General features: G+C 46.9%; 2 protein-coding genes across 2 annotated transcripts; one reads left to right on the top strand and one right to left on the bottom strand.

Annotated features, from left to right (window-relative positions):
- Window positions 1–39: 39 nt before the first annotated feature.
- VPS9D1 (VPS9 domain containing 1) lies at window positions 40–15,189 on the top strand. The gene is made up of 15 exons (XM_077288458.1): window positions 40–204; window positions 1,932–2,004; window positions 2,498–2,587; window positions 2,803–3,052; window positions 3,115–3,226; window positions 7,107–7,169; window positions 7,289–7,341; window positions 7,413–7,500; window positions 9,314–9,399; window positions 9,597–10,051; window positions 10,372–10,501; window positions 10,741–10,931; window positions 12,164–12,230; window positions 13,379–13,483; window positions 13,989–15,189. The coding sequence occupies exons 1-15, from the start codon at window positions 112–114 to the stop codon at window positions 14,086–14,088; spliced, it is 1,956 nt and encodes a 651-aa protein (XP_077144573.1). The 5' UTR covers window positions 40–111; the 3' UTR covers window positions 14,089–15,189.
- Window positions 15,190–17,121: 1,932 nt separating this feature from the next.
- LOC143807183 (uncharacterized) lies at window positions 17,122–20,539 on the bottom strand. Its single transcript, XM_077288464.1, has 6 exons — window positions 20,385–20,539; window positions 20,203–20,310; window positions 19,846–19,985; window positions 18,393–18,489; window positions 17,927–18,051; window positions 17,122–17,783 (listed from the first exon to the last, which is right to left on the bottom strand). The coding sequence occupies exons 1-6, from the start codon at window positions 20,467–20,469 to the stop codon at window positions 17,607–17,609; spliced, it is 732 nt and encodes a 243-aa protein (XP_077144579.1). The 5' UTR covers window positions 20,470–20,539; the 3' UTR covers window positions 17,122–17,606.
- Window positions 20,540–20,991: the final 452 nt, after the last annotated feature.

The following is a 20,991-nucleotide window of genomic DNA, read 5'->3' as shown; positions in this document are numbered from 1 at the left end:
CGCTGGTAATGTATTCCGATTTGTGCAGTATTTGTTTACATTCCGGGTGGACACTGAGACTCGGCATAAGAGTTCCGGGTGCTGGATGTTCCCATAGTTGATTCGTCTGTCATGGCTTCCGCAGATACGGCGCTGAAGCCGCTACAGAGGGCGATGAAACTGGCGAACAGAGCTATCCAGCTGGACACCGGGAACCGGCACCGGGTGAGCTGGGGCAAGGGTGGGGGCTGTCAGACCCTGCAACACCGGAGATCAGTTACAGCTGCCACATAGAACATATGTCCATCACCATCAGCGGCCACAGAGGGTTAACCCCTTCCTTTCTCATTCTGCACTTTCGTTTTTTTCCCTCTGAACCATCAGTTTTTTATTTTTCCATCTCTCTGGCCTAATAACAAGCTGTTTTATTGCTGGACTAGTTGTAATAGTCACCGGCTCCATTCATTTTACCATATAATGTACCGGGGGGAAAAATAAGAAAAGCTAAAAGGGATGAAAAGGTGGAAAAAAAAAACCAAAAAAAAACCCCCCCTTCTTCCATAGTTTATGGGGTTCGGTTTTTCCAGCGTTCATTGTACGGTCAAAATATTTTGCCGGCGAGATTCTGCAGCTCGGTGCGAGTGCGGCGATTCCAAACTTGTACTGTTTTTTTTTTTTTTAAATTGCATGCAAATTAGTGTGTGTGTGTGTGTGGGGGGGGGGGCTGTGGTCCTGGGACCCCCAGCTGTCGCTTAGGAAACACGAGTGCATGCAGAGCGGTGCAGGCGTTTCATGGAACTGTGTCGGGACACCTCCGATGCACGTGCAGGCGGATGATGGTCATCATCGGGGGTCCGCCATATAATACCGGGGTGCTCCTTAGGGTATGTGTCCACGTTCAGGATTGCATCAGGATTTGGTCAGGATTTTCCATCAGTATTTGTAAGCCAAAACCAGGAGTGGAACAAGTATAGGAAAAGTATAACAGAAACATATGCACCACTTCTGTATTTATCACCCACTCCTGGTTTTGGCTTACAAACACTGATGGAAAATCCTGAGCTAATCCTGATGCAATCCTGAACGTGGACACATACCCTTACTGATCACATTTCAAGTTTAGTGATTGATGCCAGGTTGGTGGGATCAATATTTCGCAATGCCCCTCGCTGAGGTGCAGAACCAGGACGGTGATCGCTGCATCCAGTGCTAGATATAAAGGAGAAGCTGCATAAAACGTGGTCAGTGACAACTCACAGAAGGCGTTTCCACATCTGCTAATTCTACCCTCCGCCCAGACTTGTATTTCTACCTGCTCTTCTTGTCCGGGCTCCACGTAGAGTGCGGCGGAGGAGACGATGCCACCAGTGATAAACAGAAATGCAGCCGAGCGATTGTCACTACCGCCGGGGCGTCCATTAGTCACATTCCAGCAGGAGAAGTGATTCTCTCTGCCATATATTACTTACTGTAAAAGTGTAATACCTCACTTCACCTGTGGTGGCGCTACAGAAATACACACATTTTTCATTATTTTCCTCCTCTTCTTCCAAAAGTCTTAACTTTTTATTATTTTTCTTCTTTTTGTCCATATAATGAGGACCTATTTCTTTTGCAGGACGAGTTTTAGCTTCAAATTCACTTTTGCCATATAATGTTTGAAAAAAAAACCCCACAAAATTCTAAGTGCGGTGAAATTGCAAAAAAAGAGGAAAAAAAAATATCACAATTCTGACCTAGTGTGTTTTTTAATTATTTTTATTTACACAGTTTACTGCATGGGTTAAATAATTTGTGGATCAATTTATTATATTAATAATATTTTTTTAGCCTCCAGCAGTAATATAAATAGGGCAGTGTAATATATATATATATATATATATATATATATATATATATATATATATATATATATATATATATATATATATATATATTCTTGCTTTTCACAGGACGCCTATGTGGAATATCTCAGGAGCGTGAGCTTTGTTTCCCAAATCCTGGCAGAGGAAGCCGAGCAGAAAGGTAAGCTGTGCTCCATCTAATTAGATGTCATCAGAACAGCGCCATCGTGTGGTCAGAGCTGAGATTAAGGAAAAAAATGTATTTAGATTTTTATTTTTAGGGTATGTGCACACATTCTGGATTTTTCGTGTTTTTTGCTCGTTTTTTCGGTGGTATTCCGCGGCAAAAACCGCATACATTATGCATCCCATCATTTCCAATGCATTCCGCAATTTTTGTGCACATGTTGCGGATTTTTCTGCAAAAAAACCGCATGCGGAAAAATATGCAGCATGTTTATTAATTTTGCGGATTTCCCACTATGTTATTGAATTGGGAAGCTTCGGAAAAAAACGTGAAAAATCCACACAAAAAACGCAGCAAAACCGCGTGCGGATTTTATGCGGAAAATCTCCGGTTTTGCTCAGGAAATTTCCGCATAAAATCCTTACATGTGCACATAGTTTCAAAGTAGAAGCCACTTATAAACTCTGTAATTTTCTGTCTCAATCAGTAAATGACGCCCTGAGCCCGGACTCCCAGAAGATGCTGAAGTTGGCAGAACAATGTCTCGAGAGGGCACGGATGACGGCGGACAAGCTGGGTGAGACCTCTCTGCTTCCAGCCTCTGTATATAGGTGTCTGGAAACTAAATGAATGCAAAGACCTGAATCTGATTATTTCACTTCCCTCCTAAGCTGAGGGTTTGTTACAATGTATCAGGGAAGGATAGAGCTTTATGCTGGTTTTTTAGGAGAGTAGATACATGTCGATGATACACTGTAACAAACCTTAGTCCAATCATGATTTCTGTTTTAGGTAAATTGGATATTAATTTACAGTCACCGGAAAATCGTATTTCTGAAGTCCCCGTTCTCCCATCTCCTATAAAGACTACGATCGCCTCGTCCATTACTTCCCCGTCTACCTCTGTGACGTCACCGGTGGCTCCCAGCCATCACTATGGGCACCGACGAACTTGTTCAGATGAGGCTCAGAAGCTCGGAGCTTTTCCAACACCAGAGGTTTTCCAAATGCTGAGGGCAGCTGAAGTCCAGAGGTCTAGAAAGTGAGTACCCCGAAATCCTCCTGGTCAGCGGAGCAGCCTAGTAATGATGTGTCTGTTACCAGGGAGCTCACACCCCTAGAAGAGGCGTCCATACAGAACCAGAAGCTCCGGGCTGCATATGAAGTCCGGCTGGCCCGGCTGAACCCCAGGCAGGCGGCGCAGAAGACCTCGCTGGTAAGTGGCCAAATATAAGGCCTGATTGACATGTCGGAGTGGGTGACTATTACGGCTGCCATTGTTAAATTAAAGGGGCCCTTGATATATGAATGGGAAATGTGCTACAAGTTTATGTTTCAAAAGCGAGATTCATCAGTCACAGCTCGTCGGGGGGATATTGAGGAGGGTCACATAAGCCGCAAGCCTCTGATTCTAGGGCCATGTGCAGACTGAGCCTTCAAGGGACTCAGTTTTCAAGCATAAAACCTCTTCAGGAATAATAAATAAATATATATATTTTTTTAATTCTTTTCGGGGGCAACATACACATTAGACCATTGTTCACCAACTCAAGTCCTCAGGAGCCACCAACAGATCATGGTGGAATTATCACCCGAGTAATACTAAGAAAATTCTGAAAACCTGACCTGTTGGTGGCTCTTCAGGACCAGAGTTGGGGAATACTGCTGTAATATTTACGGGGCCCCCAACTTTACCCAGATTATAAACAGGTTCGGCAGGCGACCCCATACACATTAGACTGCCGGGTGAACCTGTCGATATCGGAGTGTGACTGATTGTCGGGGGAGATGTGGATCGGACATGTCCGATTTCGAACTCCCTGAGTGAAGTCACCGGCAGAGATGTTTGTCGGCAGCTTTCTTCTAGAGATCACAGGAGCGACCGGCCGAGCGAGCGATCCTGTGTATGGGAGAGATGGCCATTAAGTGTCCGTCTTATATGTCTTGGGGCTTCCAGCCTCCACTAACAGGTTAAAGAGCCCCTACAGATAATTAGAAGTTTCACAGGTGTCAACTCCCATCCCCCCCCCCATCATCATCAGCCAGACACACGGCAGGAGGGCACAGTGTAGTTTGCATTGAATGATTCCTGAGAATCCAGCTTTTTAGGAGGAGTATCTGCAAAAGAAGGCGATGGGGCAGACAGGGGGGAGCCCAAAGAAAGGTGTGTGCCCGATCCCTGAGTTATGTGTGTGCGCACACATCTCTACACCTGTGTGTCCGCCCGTCGGTCATGGCACCCTCCATCCTCGTCTGCTCATTGCACCTTTCCTATCATTTATCTTTTTGTTTTCAGTTTTCAAACCACATTTAGGCTGCACCTATATTTTTTTTTTTAGGCTGCTCCAAAAAAATTATCAGCTGTCTGTGGGACATATTGGCTGGATGACTTGGGAAAGGTGGGGGCACATGTCACTGAGACCACCACGGAGCCAGCTGTAAGGAGATGCGCATTATGCATTACACAACAAGTTTTTCTCCCTTTTTTGGGGGGGAAGGGGGCAGTTTTCACTCCCAGTAGAAGTTTTTGAAGACTTTTTTTTCTTCCTAGCCTCTTGTTTGGATAATGCCAAATTTGTGGCAGTCCATCAAGACCCATAAACTCTTACATAAGGAAGGAGATTTTGAACTTAAATCCACTTTTATTTCCTTATTGTTTTTGGCTTTTTTACACTAACTATAATTGTATGGATATTGCCGTATAACACGGTGTGAATAGGAACTAGGGGAAATGTTCATTCCCTCCTCTTTTCTCTGAAAAATATAAATTTGTGGTTTCACCATGAATCGGGTCTTCTGCCCCAAAGGCAACAGCCACATAGGTGCATATGAGGCAGCCAAGTCCAGGTATGGAATCACGCAGCCGCTGCTCCCTCGTACCTCGAGTACAGACTGCAAAACACTTGTGTTTTCTATAAGAAAGCTGTTGGCAGTCCAAAAATGAACATGTCCGAACTACATCTCCCCTTTAGTTTGCAGGGCTCCGCTTCGACAGCCATGGGCTACTGATGGGACCATAATGCTCCTGTCAAGTAGCAAAAGATAGTTTTTCAGATATTCTGTTCCTGGTAAAGCTGGGTGACAAGCTATATGGTCTGCCAGATCTGACACCACCCAGCTTTCCCAGACTCCTGTATTGCATATCATCTGTGTAGTGTAGACTTGCCATCCTGGACTCTAGGAGAAAGAGAAAGCTGGGTGCATTACCCTGGTGACCACACAGGTTGTCATACAGCTTTATTACCGATAAGTCTCTGGCCAAACCCAAAGGTCCTGATGTCTTGGATGCTATTTTTCCACTTTTTTGTATTTTAAAACATTTAGTTTTTGAAGTGGAAACCATTTCAAGAAATGCTCCTTTTTTTCAGGGTGAGGTTTTGTTTTTTTTCAGATTTGGACTGTCTAGTTTGGAACCAGTTCTGATCTGCACATCCCCCTCCACCCACATTAGGAGTAAAAAAAAAAAAAAATCTACAAAAAAAACCCCATAACACTGAGGATTCTAAAGCAAATCCAGCCCTGACCAATCCTCACACTCTGGGTTTGTTTGTCAACAGTCTGTGCTCCACTTGGAGATGAGGACATTATCCTCCACAGACGCCCATTGTCCTCTCTGTGCGTCCTGTATAGAGATGCTAATGGCAGGTGATGTGGGGGGCACCTGATGTAGACCTCCCGTCTCCAGACCCCTCCATGCACAGGATAATGGAATCTAATATCTCCATGTCATAATCCATGTTCCTATTAATCCCCGGATATATCCATGATCAGGACCTTCATCCCTTCTCTGACTTAAAGATTTTAGATTTTTGATCTTCGTAAACTCTAAAAAGTTAATATTGGTCTAAATGATGATCCGGTCACAGTCGTGTTTGGTGTCCTTACGACGGTAAAGGTATGCTCGAGAACATGGCGATCGCACTCTCCCCCCAGGAGGTTCCTACAGGAAACTATGCCATAAATGAGAATAATGTCCTGCAAACAGACTTCCCCTGCATGTAATTAGCCGTCCTCCTCTCACCTGACCAGGAGGGGTCTTGTTGGGACCCTTACAAATCTCTCATCACGAGAAACAAAGGGTCAGACCCAGGAGATACAGCTAGGAATACAGTTCTGCCGGAACTTCCGCTCCTCCGCAGGATTCCTCTCCAGTCTCTGCAGTAAGAAGCTTTATTCTAGATTTCTCCATTTTTATATATTTAATGCCTTATATTATATTGATAATTTGGCCTTAATTTTCACCAGCCGAATTTGCGGTGTTAAACGGTGGCTGATCGTTAGATATTTTACCTTTCTGGCGGTCGCTTAGTAGCCCAGCCATTGTTCTTGGCAGCACGAGTCTGGTTTACTTAGATCGATGTGCTGCTGAGAATGATTTTGTACAGCCCGAAAGATCATTTCACACAATGAATGTGTTTTTTCTTTTTCAATTGCACCATTCTCACAAAACGACCATTGAGGGAACACCCGTACATGATAATCACACTCTGTAAATGCAGCTTTTAGATTGGTCATTAATATCAGATTGATGGTGGTCCACCAGTCCCCCTACCAATCTAGACACCGGCTCCATGCAATGTGTAGCAGGCGCTCGTGGGTGCTGCAGAACTCGGGAGGGAGCGGCGACTACACCTGCCATTGTGCAGCTCTGCTTGTTTACATCCAGTGACCACCAGGACTTGTATGAGCTGATGGGTGGAAGTGGTAGACCACCACTGATACTGATCACCTATCCTATGGATGGGTCATCCATATACTATGGCCGGACCACCCATATTCGCTGCTGCCAATTTTTCCACTTTGACTTTTTTCTATCCTGTTCACATATGAGGACTTCTTGCTTGAAGGACCCAATTAATTCCCCATAAAGTGGGGGGGGGGAATACTCCCAATGTCTGCAGTACCCGGCAGTGGCTGCACTGGGCATGGAGCTGTAATGCTCCGCTCCGTATACAGTGCCACCGCTGGAGATCAGGACAGCCGATATGGGGGTGCCGTGTGTCGGACCCCCACCAATCTTATATTGATGACCTATATTATGGATCGGTCATCAATATAAAAGTCCTGGGAAACAATTTTATGTTTCTTTCTTCCAGACACTGTCCCTGCAGAGACAGATGATGGAGAACCTGGTAATAGCCAAGGCCCGAGAAGACACTGTATCCTTCATTCTGGGTGGAGGGAGGGTGTTTATATTTCCTAATTGAATCATTGACTTTTTTCTTTTAAAGTAAAAGGCCAAAGAAACGCTATAGAAATCCTTAACCATCGGCCTCAGCTGCAGAGGAAAGCGGAGGAGCGCAGGAAGCGGCGGCAGGACGGGTCGGGCAGGTAGATCCCTGAGGCCTCGCCATGGGGGGGGTGGTTTCCTTTTTCCTCAGCTGCTTCTGTTTTGACTGCAGACTGTTCTCCAAAGAAAAGCAGATGACCCCGGCGGAGGAAGAGCAGAAAGAGCTGTACACCGCCGTGCTGGAATACGAGCAGGACTATGTGAGTCGTCTCTCTCTCAATGGTTTGTGTCCTTTATACACCGAGAATGAAAAATTGTGGATTCTGGAAATCACAGGATGGAAAGACGCGGTACTGAGCTGTAAATGATGGAAAAATGGAGGCAACATTTTCATTTGCTGGTGTGTGCGACACTTACCTCAAATACTGCAGCCCCTGTACCTAGGAGACTGCGGTCACTGTCTGACCGCATCTCCTGTGACCTGGGCACGCACCCTGGGCTGTCCACGACACCGCTGAGGGAGGAGATGGGCACAATCTGCCACTGCTCACACTGGGGTGCAGTGACGGGAGCTGCCGGGGAGCGGAGGTGAAGGCAACCTGACATCAATAATACAACACAAGGCTGCAGATCACGGCCATGTTCAGAGCACAGCAGAGAAATCATCACACTGACACAGCTCTGCTATATCCCTGTAAACTGACACAGCAGAGCTGTGTATGTAATGCCCATCATGGTGACCATGTGGCCCATTCTACTGTATGGGGAATCTAGGGGGTTCAAAAGGACAAAAATTACTTTGTAAGGGCTGCAAAGTTATGAGCTATCCACGTAATTTTTTTTAGGGGGCAATTAATGTGACCCTGCTCTGTCTACTTCTATGGGAGCATTGGTGTAATGTGTGACCCCACCCCCGCAGTCGTCTTCTATGAGAGAAGTAGTGTATTGTGAGCTCCCCCTTCCATCATCTGTGGGAGCACTGGTGTAATGTGTGATCCTGCTCTGTCCACTTCTATGGGAGTAGTAATGTAGTGTATGCATAAAGGTCACACATTACACTACTGGTCCCATAGAAGTGGACAGAATGGGATCACTTCTGTGGTGTAATGTGTGACTCCTCACTGTCTACTTCTATGGGTGCAGTAATGTAGTGGATGGAGTGAGGTCACATATTCCATCACTGCCCCCATAGAAGTGGATGAAACAGGGGATTATACTACTGCCCCCATAGAAGTGGATGGAGCTGGGGGTCACACGTTACACCACTGCCCCCATAGAAGTAGATGGAGCGGGGGGTCACGTTACACCATTGCTCCCATAGAAGTGGTCGGAGCACAGTGGAGTTGTAATGTACACTAGGTTTTCATGGCAAATTTCAGCAGCTGCTCCCCCTAGTGATTAAAGGTGGAAACTATCAAACCTCAAATTATTTTTCATTTTTAACTTCATTAAAAACAATGATGATATTTTTGTTAGAAGCAACGTCAGTGTTCCCCCCCCCCCCGGGGATTATGGTGTGGGGTGCAATAATCTACAGTATTTGGACCCCTCGACTTATTTCCAGGTAACTAACAGCACAGTGGGGCGGCCATTTTACAACAGAGCAGGCCGCATGTTGCTGGTGTCCCTGTGAGGCGCCTGTGTGCCCTGATTGTGCTACTACGGCTGCAGTGTCTCCAGACTTGTTTCCCATCGAGCATATTTGGGACGTCATTGGTCGGTGATAACACAGGAGCTGCCAGCAGCGGATCTTGATGATTCCTCAGATGGCCATTAATAACCCCAGTGATGGAGGCTGTAAGTGCTGGGATTTCTTCACGTGGCTCACACTCCATACTGAATAAATCTAGATGTGTTGAGCATTTTTTATTTTTTTCCTCCTTTTTCTATCAGTAATGCCTCTATCCATCCTGAGACTTCCATCATTCCACAGCATTTCCTTCTTAGTGTTACAATAACATTCGGCGGCCACATCTGTGGCTATGGGGCATTATATGAGAGCGAGTTACTATAGGACGCGCGATACGTTTCCACTTTATGATCCTAAATGTTGTTGTTGTTGTGGTGCATTAGAGATGGCCGGCCGTCTATAAGGAGAAGATTAAGAACAACCCGGGTGACGTAGACGCGGTCTCCAGCTATCTCTGCCAAATCCTCAGGTAATACACACAGTATTGGAGACGGGGGGATTGGGAAGGGCCTGAACTTTTAGGCTGGGGCTGCATGGCAACTTTTTGGACAACTTTTGCACAACTTGTCTGCAACTGGCAAAGTTGTAGTGTACTTGAAAGCCAACAAGTGACTCCCCGCTCCTGTTGTACCCAGTCTAATTGCGTTTTGTTCCCTTTGACCCCAGCTCCTCTGATCATCCTCTCACCAAACTAGTGATCCATCTCCAGTGCAAGATCTACAGCCGCCTGTATCCCGTCATCAGTAAGGACGCCGCTAAGGAAACCTCGGCCACCAAACTCTTCCGTCGTTCCCTCCAGGCTGATAACGGAGCTGGATCGGCCGTCAGCCTGCCGCAGCTAAAATCCTCAAAAAGTTTCCAGTATCTCCCAAACCCTCACCGGCCCTCCATTCAGCACAGCCACTCTATAGGTGAGAGGCTGGAAAGCTGGGAAAACTCCGGCAGCATCGAGCTTAGTACCGAGCTTGGTACAGGACAGAGCCGGAAAGACATGGAGACGTCTTTTGAGGACTTGGAATGTCTGTTGTCCCCCACGTCGCTGACTGTGCCAGACGCCCTGCAAAGACTGACCCCGTCCCAGCACCTAAACGTTGTGGTGACCGAGATCCACAATGCCAGAGGTGGGTGACATAGTTTGGATAAGTTTTGTTTAACCCTAACAAAGCCTTTCTAATTTGGGTTTTTCCATATTTGTACACAAGGGGGCAACACAGGACATCGTAGCCCCTCAGACCCGTCCCTATAGGCTGCATGTGATATACAGCCGCGTGTGTTGGAAGTAGCCCCCCAAAATGTCTGTGTATGGGGGGCATTACCAGATCATACCTAATGGTCTAATAGGGAGCAGTTATTTGATGATGTATCAGTAAGGGAAGTTATAGGATCAGTTTATATCCAGATGCTTATTGCATTAATTTGTAATCCCTTTTTTTTTCTCCAGACCGGTTGCTTTCTTGCGCCATGTTCTCACTGAATCTCCCTTCGAGCCCACAAGTGAAGGATGCCTGCCTGGACTGCTTGGAGGACAGCTTCTTTCCCCCGCTGTGGCCGCCGCTTCTCGCTCTATACAGGTAATTATACCGGTCGCTCCATTTAATATAGATACATGTAGGTCATTTCGCTGGAGACCACCGGCCCTGGCAGTTCTCTTCTTTACCGTGGAGCGGCGATAATCCATTGATCGTCGGCCTGTTCCTATACTGATAAATACAATTCAGTCCTTGTAGTATCGGGGACCACCAACCTAGACGGATGGCCCATGGTGAGTACACCATGAATGATTTACTTTAAAGGTCTCCTTGCCCCTCAGACAGGTGTTGTTTGCCCAGGAGGAATCTCTTCTCCAGGTTATGGATATGTACAGCACAGCGATGCCATCTGTGCTGGGGGTCTCGAAAAAGCTGTACCCCGAAGATCTAAAGGAACCATATAAACCTGCTGTGGAAGACCTGCAAAACCTGCCGCACCAGCGCAGTCCGCAGAGAAAACTGGAGGGTATCGGTAAGGAGCGCTATTAACCCTTTCACAAGGCTACAGGAGTATAACATGAGGTGTAAAGAGGCTCAGACCCCAGATAGATTGTTTAAAGGGGTCATCTCATGAAGAGAATCCCAGTCCGTGTGCCCTTGTAGTGTAAATGGATACCGTGGAGGGGGTCTTGCTATGAACCATAAATGAGACCCCGTAGGCAGGAGATGGCAGCTCATCCCATAATCTGACATATTATATAGTGGTGGGTATTATGCGCAGGACCCTAGAGGTAACTCTGTGGCATCCGGACCAGGGTTTTGCAAACATCTTATGCCCGCATCCTTGGCACCTCTGTGGAACCATATAAACCTGCTGTGGAAGACCTGCAAAACCTGCCGCACCAGCGCAGTCCGCAGAGAAAACTGGAGGGTATCGGTAAGGAGCGCTATTAACCCTTTCACAAGGCTACAGGAGTATAACATGAGGTGTAAAGAGGCTCAGACCCCAGATAGATTGTTTAAAGGGGTCATCTCATGAAGAGAATCCCAGTCCGTGTGCCCTTGTAGTGTAAATGGATACCGTGGAGGGGGTCTTGCTATGAACCATAAATGAGACCCCGTAGGCAGGAGATGGCAGCTCATCCCATAATCTGACATATTATATAGTGGTGGGTATTATGCGCAGGACCCTAGAGGTAACTCTGTGGCATCCGGACCAGGGTTTTGCAAACATCTTATGCCCGCATCCTTGGCACCTCTGGTGTTTTTTTTCAAGGCCCACATCATGACATGGCGGCACAATGACATCACGTCGCTTGCCCCTGTAAACGCCAGAGGTGCCCAGGATGGAGGCATATGAGTGCCAGCACGGAAGCTTGCAGAACCTTTGTCCAGATGCGATAAGGTACCGCTAGGGTCTAGAAAGGTTGGAGAACCCTTGTCAGATGCCATGGAGTTACTTCTAAGTTTGAGGAAGTTTGCAAAACTGGTGCGTCTGATAAAGTGTATCCCCTGCTGATGTCAGACAAGAGTCCTGGGAAACTCTTTGATCAGCTCTTTCTATGGCTGTATGATGGCAACGTTGTGAGATAATTCCACAATTTTACTTAAAGGCAAATTATACTCCTCCTTAAAGGGATTGAATTGAATGTAGCTCTGCACAGTAACACAGGTCGGAGTGTGATTCTGCCCACCGAGACACTGAAAGCCCCTGGAAGACAACTCCAATTCTTACATTAATGTGTTCTTTTTTTATGCTTTCAGTGAGGACCCTGCGCGTCATTTGTGAGTGCACAGAAGAATATTGCCACTCTCCCGGGACTGCCGCCATGTGAGTGCCTTTATATTTTGGGTTGAGGGTGAGCACCGTCTGAGCCGGGGTTTTGATATTTTCCCTGTGTCCGTCCATCTGTACGCTGCACGTGTCTCGCTCTCCTCTGCTCCTCTCTCCTCGTGTGCTCAGGTTGCTGAGTAAATGATGTTTATTGGGTACAGATAGGAGGCCCCTCTGGGGTCTTCACTGATGGATGAGATGTGACAGTCGCAGGCAGCACATGGCCTGTCCTGCAGAGCACAGGGGGCTGTGGCGCTCTACAGAGCAGCAGCTCCCAAGCAGAGCGCCTGTCTGCTCGAATTAGCAGAGCTCCACAGATGAAGAGGTTGGGTGGGGGGTCGGCAGCATCATGGATGGGAAAGAAGTCATGGAAGGGACCAGACGGCAGCATAGTGGAGGGGAAAGAACATGGAAATGATTTACTAGAGGAGTCACGATGGCATATCAGGCCGTGAAAGGGTCATTGAGGAGCAAAGATATTCAACATGGCGAAGAATCAAAAGAAAAACGTGAAAAATGTGAGATGGTGTCCCCTATGTGGGGAAGGGTTAATTATGGGGGCAGTGTGTGCGGCGGGGGGCTTATTTCGGGGGTAGCTGTCAGGACATAATGAGCCCAAACTCCCCAATTTCCCAGGCAGAGCAGCGTCGGACGTGACAGCGGGGGACAGATGCGGGGTGATGACCCCAGAGACACTGGACACCTCTGTTTCCTGGAACAAGACCGATTCGTTATATCGCTGCTCTTAATCCGAAATGCAAGACGCCCCCCATAATCCTGCGCCCACCCTGTGTGCAGTCATTGTTCTGCTGCAGGCAGACTCGCTGCAGAAATCTCCCGCTTTCTGTTCTCCAGGATCATGGATCTGACTGGGGCAAAACCTCCTGGTACTTGTTCCTGCACCGACATTACGGAATGTGTCCTGTTGAACCTGTAAAGGTGTAGGATTGGTGATAATGCTCTCAGAGGGGCATGGATGCCATAGATGGGGGGAATTTGCAGGTCTTGGTACCATTGGCATCTCCGGCCGGACCCCCAGCGGTCGGCTCCAGTACTGCCATGCAGTGTATAGGTACACTATAGGGGGCGCTATGTCCTGTACGGTCCCATATGTAGTAACGTCTCATTTTCTCTTCTCCTTCTAGTGGTGCAGACGACCTCCTGCCCATTGTGGCATTTGTAGTGCTGAAAAGCGGCATGTCTCATTTGGTGTCAGAGTGCGCGGCGCTGGAGGAGTTTATACACGAGGGGTAAGTGCCCACCATTACAGTCCGCACGTCTCGGTTGTGACAGTTTGTGTAATTGTTAGTGAGCGCCACTAGCGCTCAGTAACAGCAGGGGGGTGCCCCATCCCAGGCCTGTCTCTGACTCTTAGTCGGCCGGGTGACATGTCTGCTGTTGTGACAGCTTTATCGTTTCCCTGAGCCAGTTCTGCAGACTCGCGTCTCCGTCTATTCCTCCCAGGCAGTCTGGGTGTCTGGTCTCCTTCTCTGCAGCTCCTTCATAAACTTCCAGCCTCCTCCTAACCTTATTTACATGCAGCCATTATTTTGAAACGCGGCGGCTTTCTCTTAAACGGCGCCACCTCTGACCGTGGGTTGTGTCCAGAATTGCACCTCCGGGCCCCATTGATTGTCAATCAGGGATGCAGCTTAAACTGTAAAGTGATGCTTGCGGCCATTTTATCCAGGCGTCGGCGTTTGTGATGGATCCAAATCGATATAATTCAGAATCTTGTTTTCTTGTCCTCCGCAGGGATCTGATTGGAGAGGTGGGCTACTGTCTGACCTCGCTGCAGAGCGCCCTGGCTTATTTGGAGACCCTCCCTGTGCCCCCATTGCTCCAGCCTGTCTGAGGAGGAGGAGCGGCGACGTGGAGTAACTACTTCTCAGCAGCTATGACGGCACATTATTCTGCACCTTACCTGCGTACATGAAGAAATCCTCAACCACTGATCATTCGCCCATGAATGTGAAACTGACAAATCGTGTTAAAGATCTTCTACACCGCGCATGGGAAAGACTTTTCTACTGTATATATTAAATCCCATATGGCTGCTGTTACAACCCTTGCATGGCTCGTCACCCAACTTTCCTAGAGTCCTGAGTGATGCGCCCCTTCCTACCATGTTACAGGAGATCTTTCTGGCATCCACACTGGTTTTATTTCCAGAAACCTACAAAAAGTGAGCGGTTTATAGGAAAGCTGGAGGGCGGCTAATAATGGGAACACTCCGTATATTGGTCACCCAGCTTTTCGAGGAAAAGTGTTTCTACATAACAGGGTCCCATCTCAGAAAGTGATGACATAAGTCGGGCTCCTACCTCTGATCTGGAGATTAATGGGGTTCAGCTCTGTGACCCCTTTACAGTTTTGCATTACGGACCACCCACTGCAATTCTCTGCACGGCAGGGGTGCAAGGGTGCGCTGTGAAGGGGGGAAAAGCCCCCCATCGTTCTTCCGGATTGATTAACGTCTCAGAATCCTAAAATGACCTATCGAATCCCTTGCTGAGATGGGAGCACCCCTTATAGATTTTAGAGGTGAAGACGGCAGGGAGCGGACTCTGCACAATCTGTTAGGCCGCTGTTCACATACACATAATGATCGTTGCACTAAACTAGTTATCGTCATAGATGACAGTTTTCAAACTACAAGAGCCGTCTTGCTGGGACTTATAGTTCTGCACAAAATGGAGCACTGCAAGTTGATCTGCAATTAAACAAACTCCCAACATCCCAGAGCTCCGACTTATGTCTAAACTACAACTCCCATCATGAAGGCCAACATCTTCTACCTGTAGCAAAAGTACAACTCCCATCATGATCTGACAGCAGCAGCTGGGAGTTGTAGTGTTGCCACAAGACTGTTGATCAATGCTCTAAGTCCATAGGGAAAGATGAATTTCTGCTTTTACTCTTCTGCTTGAAATAAAGTTATTTTTTAATTAAGTTATTTAGTTTTGTGTGTTTGTTTTTCCTCCTGACAGTCGGGTTTTATTGTGTTTCCAGAACAAAAGACAATATGAAATAATTGGGATCTTTCCATCCTGGCAGGAGATGCTCAGGCCGGGGCCAAGTATTCGACACGGAACATAATTGCTGTCTTATAGCGGATTTATTTATAGTTTTAGCCATGGGGAGCTGTCGGCGTCCTCAGTACTGGTTTTATTTTATTTTTAATTTTTTTATTTTGACATTCAATAATATAAATATAGAAGACTTATAAACTGTAAAGTAAACATCACTTTCCTGCAATGTTCCCTAATATGCTCGTTTGCTGCACACACCTTTGTGTTGCATCCTTTGCCTTGCAAAAAAGGTAAAATCTTCAAATCCAAATTTGCGGATTTATTTTTTTTTTACGGTGCAAGCAAGTCTGTGGTGCAAAAATATGCCGTGTGTGAATGGGAGTCATCCAGATTTGTAATTGAGCGATATCCAGAGCCCACTGTACCCCGAGAGAGGAGGAATATGGGAGTCTTTTCTTATGAATTCAATTGTAATCTGTGTGAAATTCTGAAAATATTGTGCTGCAGGATCAGTTTTCTCTGCTGCATAACTCGAATGTGGAGTTCTGTATAACCACGCCCCCCACCACTCATTGGCGGCTTTCTGTAAGTGTACACAAGTCAGCCAATCACTGGCGGGGGTGTGGTTGGACCAGGAGACACCAGCCACCTAGTCCTGTAGTGATAATCTCCTGCTGATAATACTAGGTTGTGTTTCAATACATTTAGTAAGTGATACATCACCAGAATCAGGGTCTCTGCCTATACATCAATGCTGCTCTCAGAGGACATGACCAAAGCCTGCTAACAAATTCCCGTTAAAAAAAAAAACAACAACTTTACACACCCTCTGAAAGCGAGAAATGAGGCTTAAAGTGTAAGTAAAGCATTGCTGATCAGTGGGGGTCCAGATCCTGAAAGCCCCACTACTAGTCAAAACACCTCTTTGAAGTCAGCAGCTCCTGCATGAGCATGGGTCTATAGATTCTCTTAGAATCTTGGGTACGGACTTACTATTGAGACCGCGCAGCTCATGCAGGAGCTACAGATTTCAGAGATTGGTGGGTTCCTGAAACCCAGACCATATCGATCAACACTATTGCCATACCTGTTATATATAAAAACACTTTTATACGATGACAGTTAAACTATTAAGGAATTGTACCAAGAATGCAAGTTAGCACCTATTGCATGGATAGCTGTTAACTCTCCTATTGCCAAGACACGGGGTGTCTTCCGTGCCCATTACTGCTCCATCTATCTCGAGTCAAATCTGGCTATAACTGTGGCCCTTTAAGGTACTTGATGATCCCAAAGTCATTAAAGCATAAAAATCAGAGGAGATGGTAAAATGTGTGCATCATGCAGCTGGCTGATGACACTTTATTCTACAGGGCAACATCCGCAAGATGTTTGCATTTTCTGCCCATATTTCAGTTCCCTAAAGATAGTAGGGAACCTGGAGTCCTGCAGATTAATGCATGCAGGGTCGTTATTGGGGGTATGCAGATAATTTTGCAACCTACCTAAAAAAAAAAAAAAAAAAAAAAAGGTAAAACCGGGCCATGGGATTCAGGACAAAAGGTCTGAGCAGAGTTTGCAATGGGCAGGATGCCATGTGTGCGAGTAGGAGAGGTGGCATGCACATGGAAGCTGGCACATAAGAGAATGGCTTGCAGGCCAGCTGGACCAGCTCAGCTTATGAATAAGCTTTTCTATCTGTGACCTCATTTTGCTGCGATTTACAGAAATTCCCCCATCTTCTCCTCAGCCATCACCCAGCTATGGATCTTCGGATCACTGCAGCCAACATGGACTGTAAGACCCGCAGATGAGCAGATTAATCACTCCGGATCACAGGCACGAACATGCAAAAATAAAATTTCATCAAGATTTATTGAATTCACATGAATCGGAGATTGGATTGGTAAAAAAGCGGGAACAAGGGGGTTAATATTATATATCTATAAAGCTGGTAGGAGCCATCAGAGATTACGACAGATGGGCAGGGGATGAATGTATGAAAATTATCTCGTCATTATGAAACTCCCAGAGGAAAAAAAAATGTTAAAAAAAGATAATACAAGCTGGATTTTACACGTCGTCCTAAACCGTCGGCGGCTTAGTAGAACAGATCCAGATTAGTACTTTCTTCAAGGGATTGTTCAGGTTGCAGCTGGTTCCGTGCCCATAAGGGATTGGAAAAAATGGTGGTGCCCCTTAATTGATGGATCTCCGACCCATAGGGAGCATGTAGAAAACCCACGCTCCGGAGATGGATCAGTGGTGGTCTTGGCAGTGGTGGTAGATGGGTTTGTGGCAGTGCATATGGGATATGAACCAGGTTTGGTGTGCCCAATTCTCACAGCTTCCCTTCTAAGATGAGTGTCTTGAGGTCGGTGGTGGAGTTGGCGCAGAGCACCGTGTGGGACACCCTCCGTTTCTCCACCAACGACGCAACGGCTTCTCCTACCTCCAAATGACTCACGTACCCGGGCCCGAGGCGCTCGGGAGGAGCCACCCCCATGTTGATTTTTACCTGATAACGGCAAAAAACAGCCAATTTTGGAACCATATGATCTACAACCGTTCATTGGAATAATTCCCTGACCCAAAATGATCCATGTTATTACATCAAAATTCTAACTCCTTCCCTACATCCCTCCCAAATTTAGCACTAACCTCATTCAGTTTACAAGGAACATCAGGATACTCCTCCCGGATCACTTGAGAAAACGCCAGCGCTCCCGCTGCGCCCAAGGTTAGGAATCCAGTGCCCGGCATAAGCAAACGCTCGCCAGCGCCCCCTAGGGTCACATGAAAAACGGCATGAATTTCACATAAAATACACTGGACATTGCAGACATTCACTAATAGATCTTCAGGAGCACAGAGCTCCCTAGCCTCGTGCCGGGGACCGATGTGCTCCTGATGATTGACAGTTCAGATCGGAACACATATATACACAAAATATATATATATATATATATATATATATATATATATATATATATATATATATATATATATATATATATATACACACACACACATACATACACACACATACATACATACACACACATACATACATATACACACATTTTTTTTTTATTAACCAATGACAGACCCTCTGACAATCACCTACCGGTAATAAAGGTGTATGTTCCACTTGGATTATCTTTTATCAAGGGAAAGAAAGCCTTCCAGGACGTGAATGTGCTCAGAAGTAAAGTATCCAGCACCTACAGGGACAGAATGGATCCGTGAGCTGATGCCATTATCTGCATTCATTCCTGAAGTTCGGGGAAACGTTGAGAATCTATGATTTCGGCACAAAGTGCAGTGACGGGATATATCGGTATATGATAGAAAACCGTCCAGCTCTGCTACATTATGATTGTAATTGGTGGAATATCTTGTATATGTCTGTTGCAGATCCTATTATCACCCCTTCAGTCTGTGCAGATCTGTTGCCCCTTCCTCTATCCGCCCATTGTTGCACAGTCTGACGATCTTTGTCCTTTATGTTATGAACGGCGCAGAGCAAATTACCTGCTACTTAATTTCCGGCAATATGTGGACCTGTCTATCAAGCAGTGTCCGGCTGTGTGACTGCAGATACAGCAGTGCCGAGTTTGTAAGATGTAGTGGAGATGAACTGGTGATGAGTGGGTCACACACGTGCAACAGAGCCGAGTCAGTAACGTGCAGCACATGTGCAGCAACGCCGAGGTAGTAACGCGCAGCACACGTAAAGCAGAGCCGAGTCAGTAACCTGCAGCACATGTGCAGCAGAGCCAAGTCAATAACGTGCAGCACATGTGCAGCAGAGCAAAAAGTAAAGTGCAGCACACATGAAGCAGAGCCAAATCAGTAACGTGCAGCACACATGCAGCAAAGCTGAATCAGTAACGTGAAGCAGAGCAAAAAGTAAAGTGCAGCACACATGAAGCAGAGCCGAGTCAGTAACGTGCAGTACACATGCAGCAGAGCCAAGTCAGTAATGTGCAGCAGAGCAGAGTCAGTAACTTACAGTACACATACAGTAGAGTCAGTAACGTGCAGCAGAGCAGTCAGTAACGTGCAGTACATATGAGCATCTCATCTAGCACCGGTGCTTGCAACGTGGCAATATGCGACCTGTCAGTTACATAGGACTGTACAATTCCAAGCTCAGTGCCCGTCCTTCCGTACTTAGGCTACGTTCACATTTGCGTTGTTGGGCGCAGCGTCGTCAACGCAACGCATAACGCATACACAACGCAGCGTTTTGTGACGCATGCGTTCGACGTTAACATGAAATTTGCCGCAGAAAAAACTGCATCATATAGCGTCGGCTGCGCCTTGACTGTTGCGCCCAAATGACGCATGTGTCACAAAACGCTTGACAACGCATACCGGCACATGTCCATGCGCCCCCCATGTTAAAGATAGGGGCGCATGACGCATGCGTCGGTATCCGTCGATGACGCTGCGCCCAACAACGCAAATGTGAACGTTACCTTAGACTGTCAGCTCTTCATACAAACCCCATGCAGCAGGGATGATGGTAACAGCTACATGCAATGTAATAACAAGAAATAGTTCTGGCACCGTACCCTCTGCAGCTCCTGCAACGACTGTGTGTGTGGCGGACCACCCTGCCACCAGCTGAATCCCAGCGAAGACACCACATCGGTCACTTTTCCTGCTCTGCTGACCAGAGCCGCTGCCGCCTCCTGTGCTCCCTGCTCCGAGCCTGCACAAAACCAAAACACAAAAAATGGGGTCAGCGAGCCAGACAGCGCCGCAGTCGACCCCCTCCCCTGGGCAGAAAGTAAGATCACAGACTGTGCATGGAAATAAAGGACAAACAGAACAAATGCGATTCAGTGTGTGCTCCAGAGCTGAAATCCCAACATTGTTCATAGACATACAGGTGTGACGCCTCCTTGCTTCTCCTAGACGGGTCTTACCCACATCTCCAACCAGGGTGTGAAGACTTTCTCTGTACTGCGCTGGCACAAAACTCGTCAGCTTCTCCAAGCGGGCGTCATCTCGGGAAATCACGGCCACCTGGAACCCTGCGGCACAAGACGAGGACAAAGCTTAGGACTGGAGATCGGCCGCCTGTCCCATAAGACGAGCTCGGCCCTACCTCTCTCCAGAAGACCTTTCACAATCCCAGACCCAACAGTACCAGCTCCGCCGAGGACCAGCACCAGCCTCTGTGACGTGGACATAGTGAGCGGCTCAGCAGCAGAACTCTGGACCGCAGCGTCTACCGGCAATCAGGGAGGTTGGCTATATAGGCTCAATATTAATAGTGAGCGTGGTACCTCCCCAAAGACTCCCACCCCTACCAAACCCACCAAATCCCACCCTCCAAGCACCACCCTCCTGACCCTGTCGCACACCAATGTACCCTGGAAGCCGGCAATCAGGGGGACACTTAACTGCTACAGGAAAATTCTAGATTGATTGCAAGCTCTTCGGGGGAGTGACTACATAACGCGATAAAATCTAAAGCGAATGGCCAACATCTACCTATGAACGGTCAAGGATAATGGATTGGAGAAAGAAGGGTTAATAAGGCAGGAAAAGTTTATGGGAAAAAAAGAAAAAGTGCCTTATTGTAAGCGAGACTGGAGACTGTGCTGTCAGAGAGCGCCACCTGGTGGTCGGTCAGGAAACGGAACGTTTTATATAATGTTACATAAACACAGGATGAAAAGTAACAACAGAAAACGAAGGTTAATCAGGAG

Source organism: Ranitomeya variabilis, chromosome 2 (genome assembly GCF_051348905.1).
Source record: "Ranitomeya variabilis isolate aRanVar5 chromosome 2, aRanVar5.hap1, whole genome shotgun sequence".
Classification (NCBI taxonomy): Eukaryota; Metazoa; Chordata; class Amphibia; order Anura; family Dendrobatidae; genus Ranitomeya; species Ranitomeya variabilis.
Note: the sequence above shows the minus strand (reverse complement) of the source record. Positions and strands in the feature narration are given on the sequence as shown.

Excerpts from the sequence above, each read along its gene's own strand:
- LOC143807183 (XM_077288464.1), bottom strand. The coding sequence starts at position 20,469 with ATGTCCACGTCACAGAGGCTGGTGCTGGTCCTCGGCGGAGCTGGTACT. Across the intron at positions 20,311-20,384 it reads GAAAGGTCTTCTGGAGAGAG|GGTTCCAGGTGGCCGTGATT; the intron begins GTAGGGCCGAGC and ends CTTGTGCCGCAG. Across the intron at positions 19,986-20,202 it reads CACCCTGGTTGGAGATGTGG|GCTCGGAGCAGGGAGCACAG; the intron begins GTAAGACCCGTC and ends GGTTTTGTGCAG.
- VPS9D1 (XM_077288458.1), top strand. The coding sequence starts at position 112 with ATGGCTTCCGCAGATACGGCGCTGAAGCCGCTACAGAGGGCGATGAAA. Across the intron at positions 2,005-2,497 it reads AGAGGAAGCCGAGCAGAAAG|TAAATGACGCCCTGAGCCCG; the intron begins GTAAGCTGTGCT and ends TGTCTCAATCAG. Across the intron at positions 13,484-13,988 it reads GAGGAGTTTATACACGAGGG|GGATCTGATTGGAGAGGTGG; the intron begins GTAAGTGCCCAC and ends TGTCCTCCGCAG.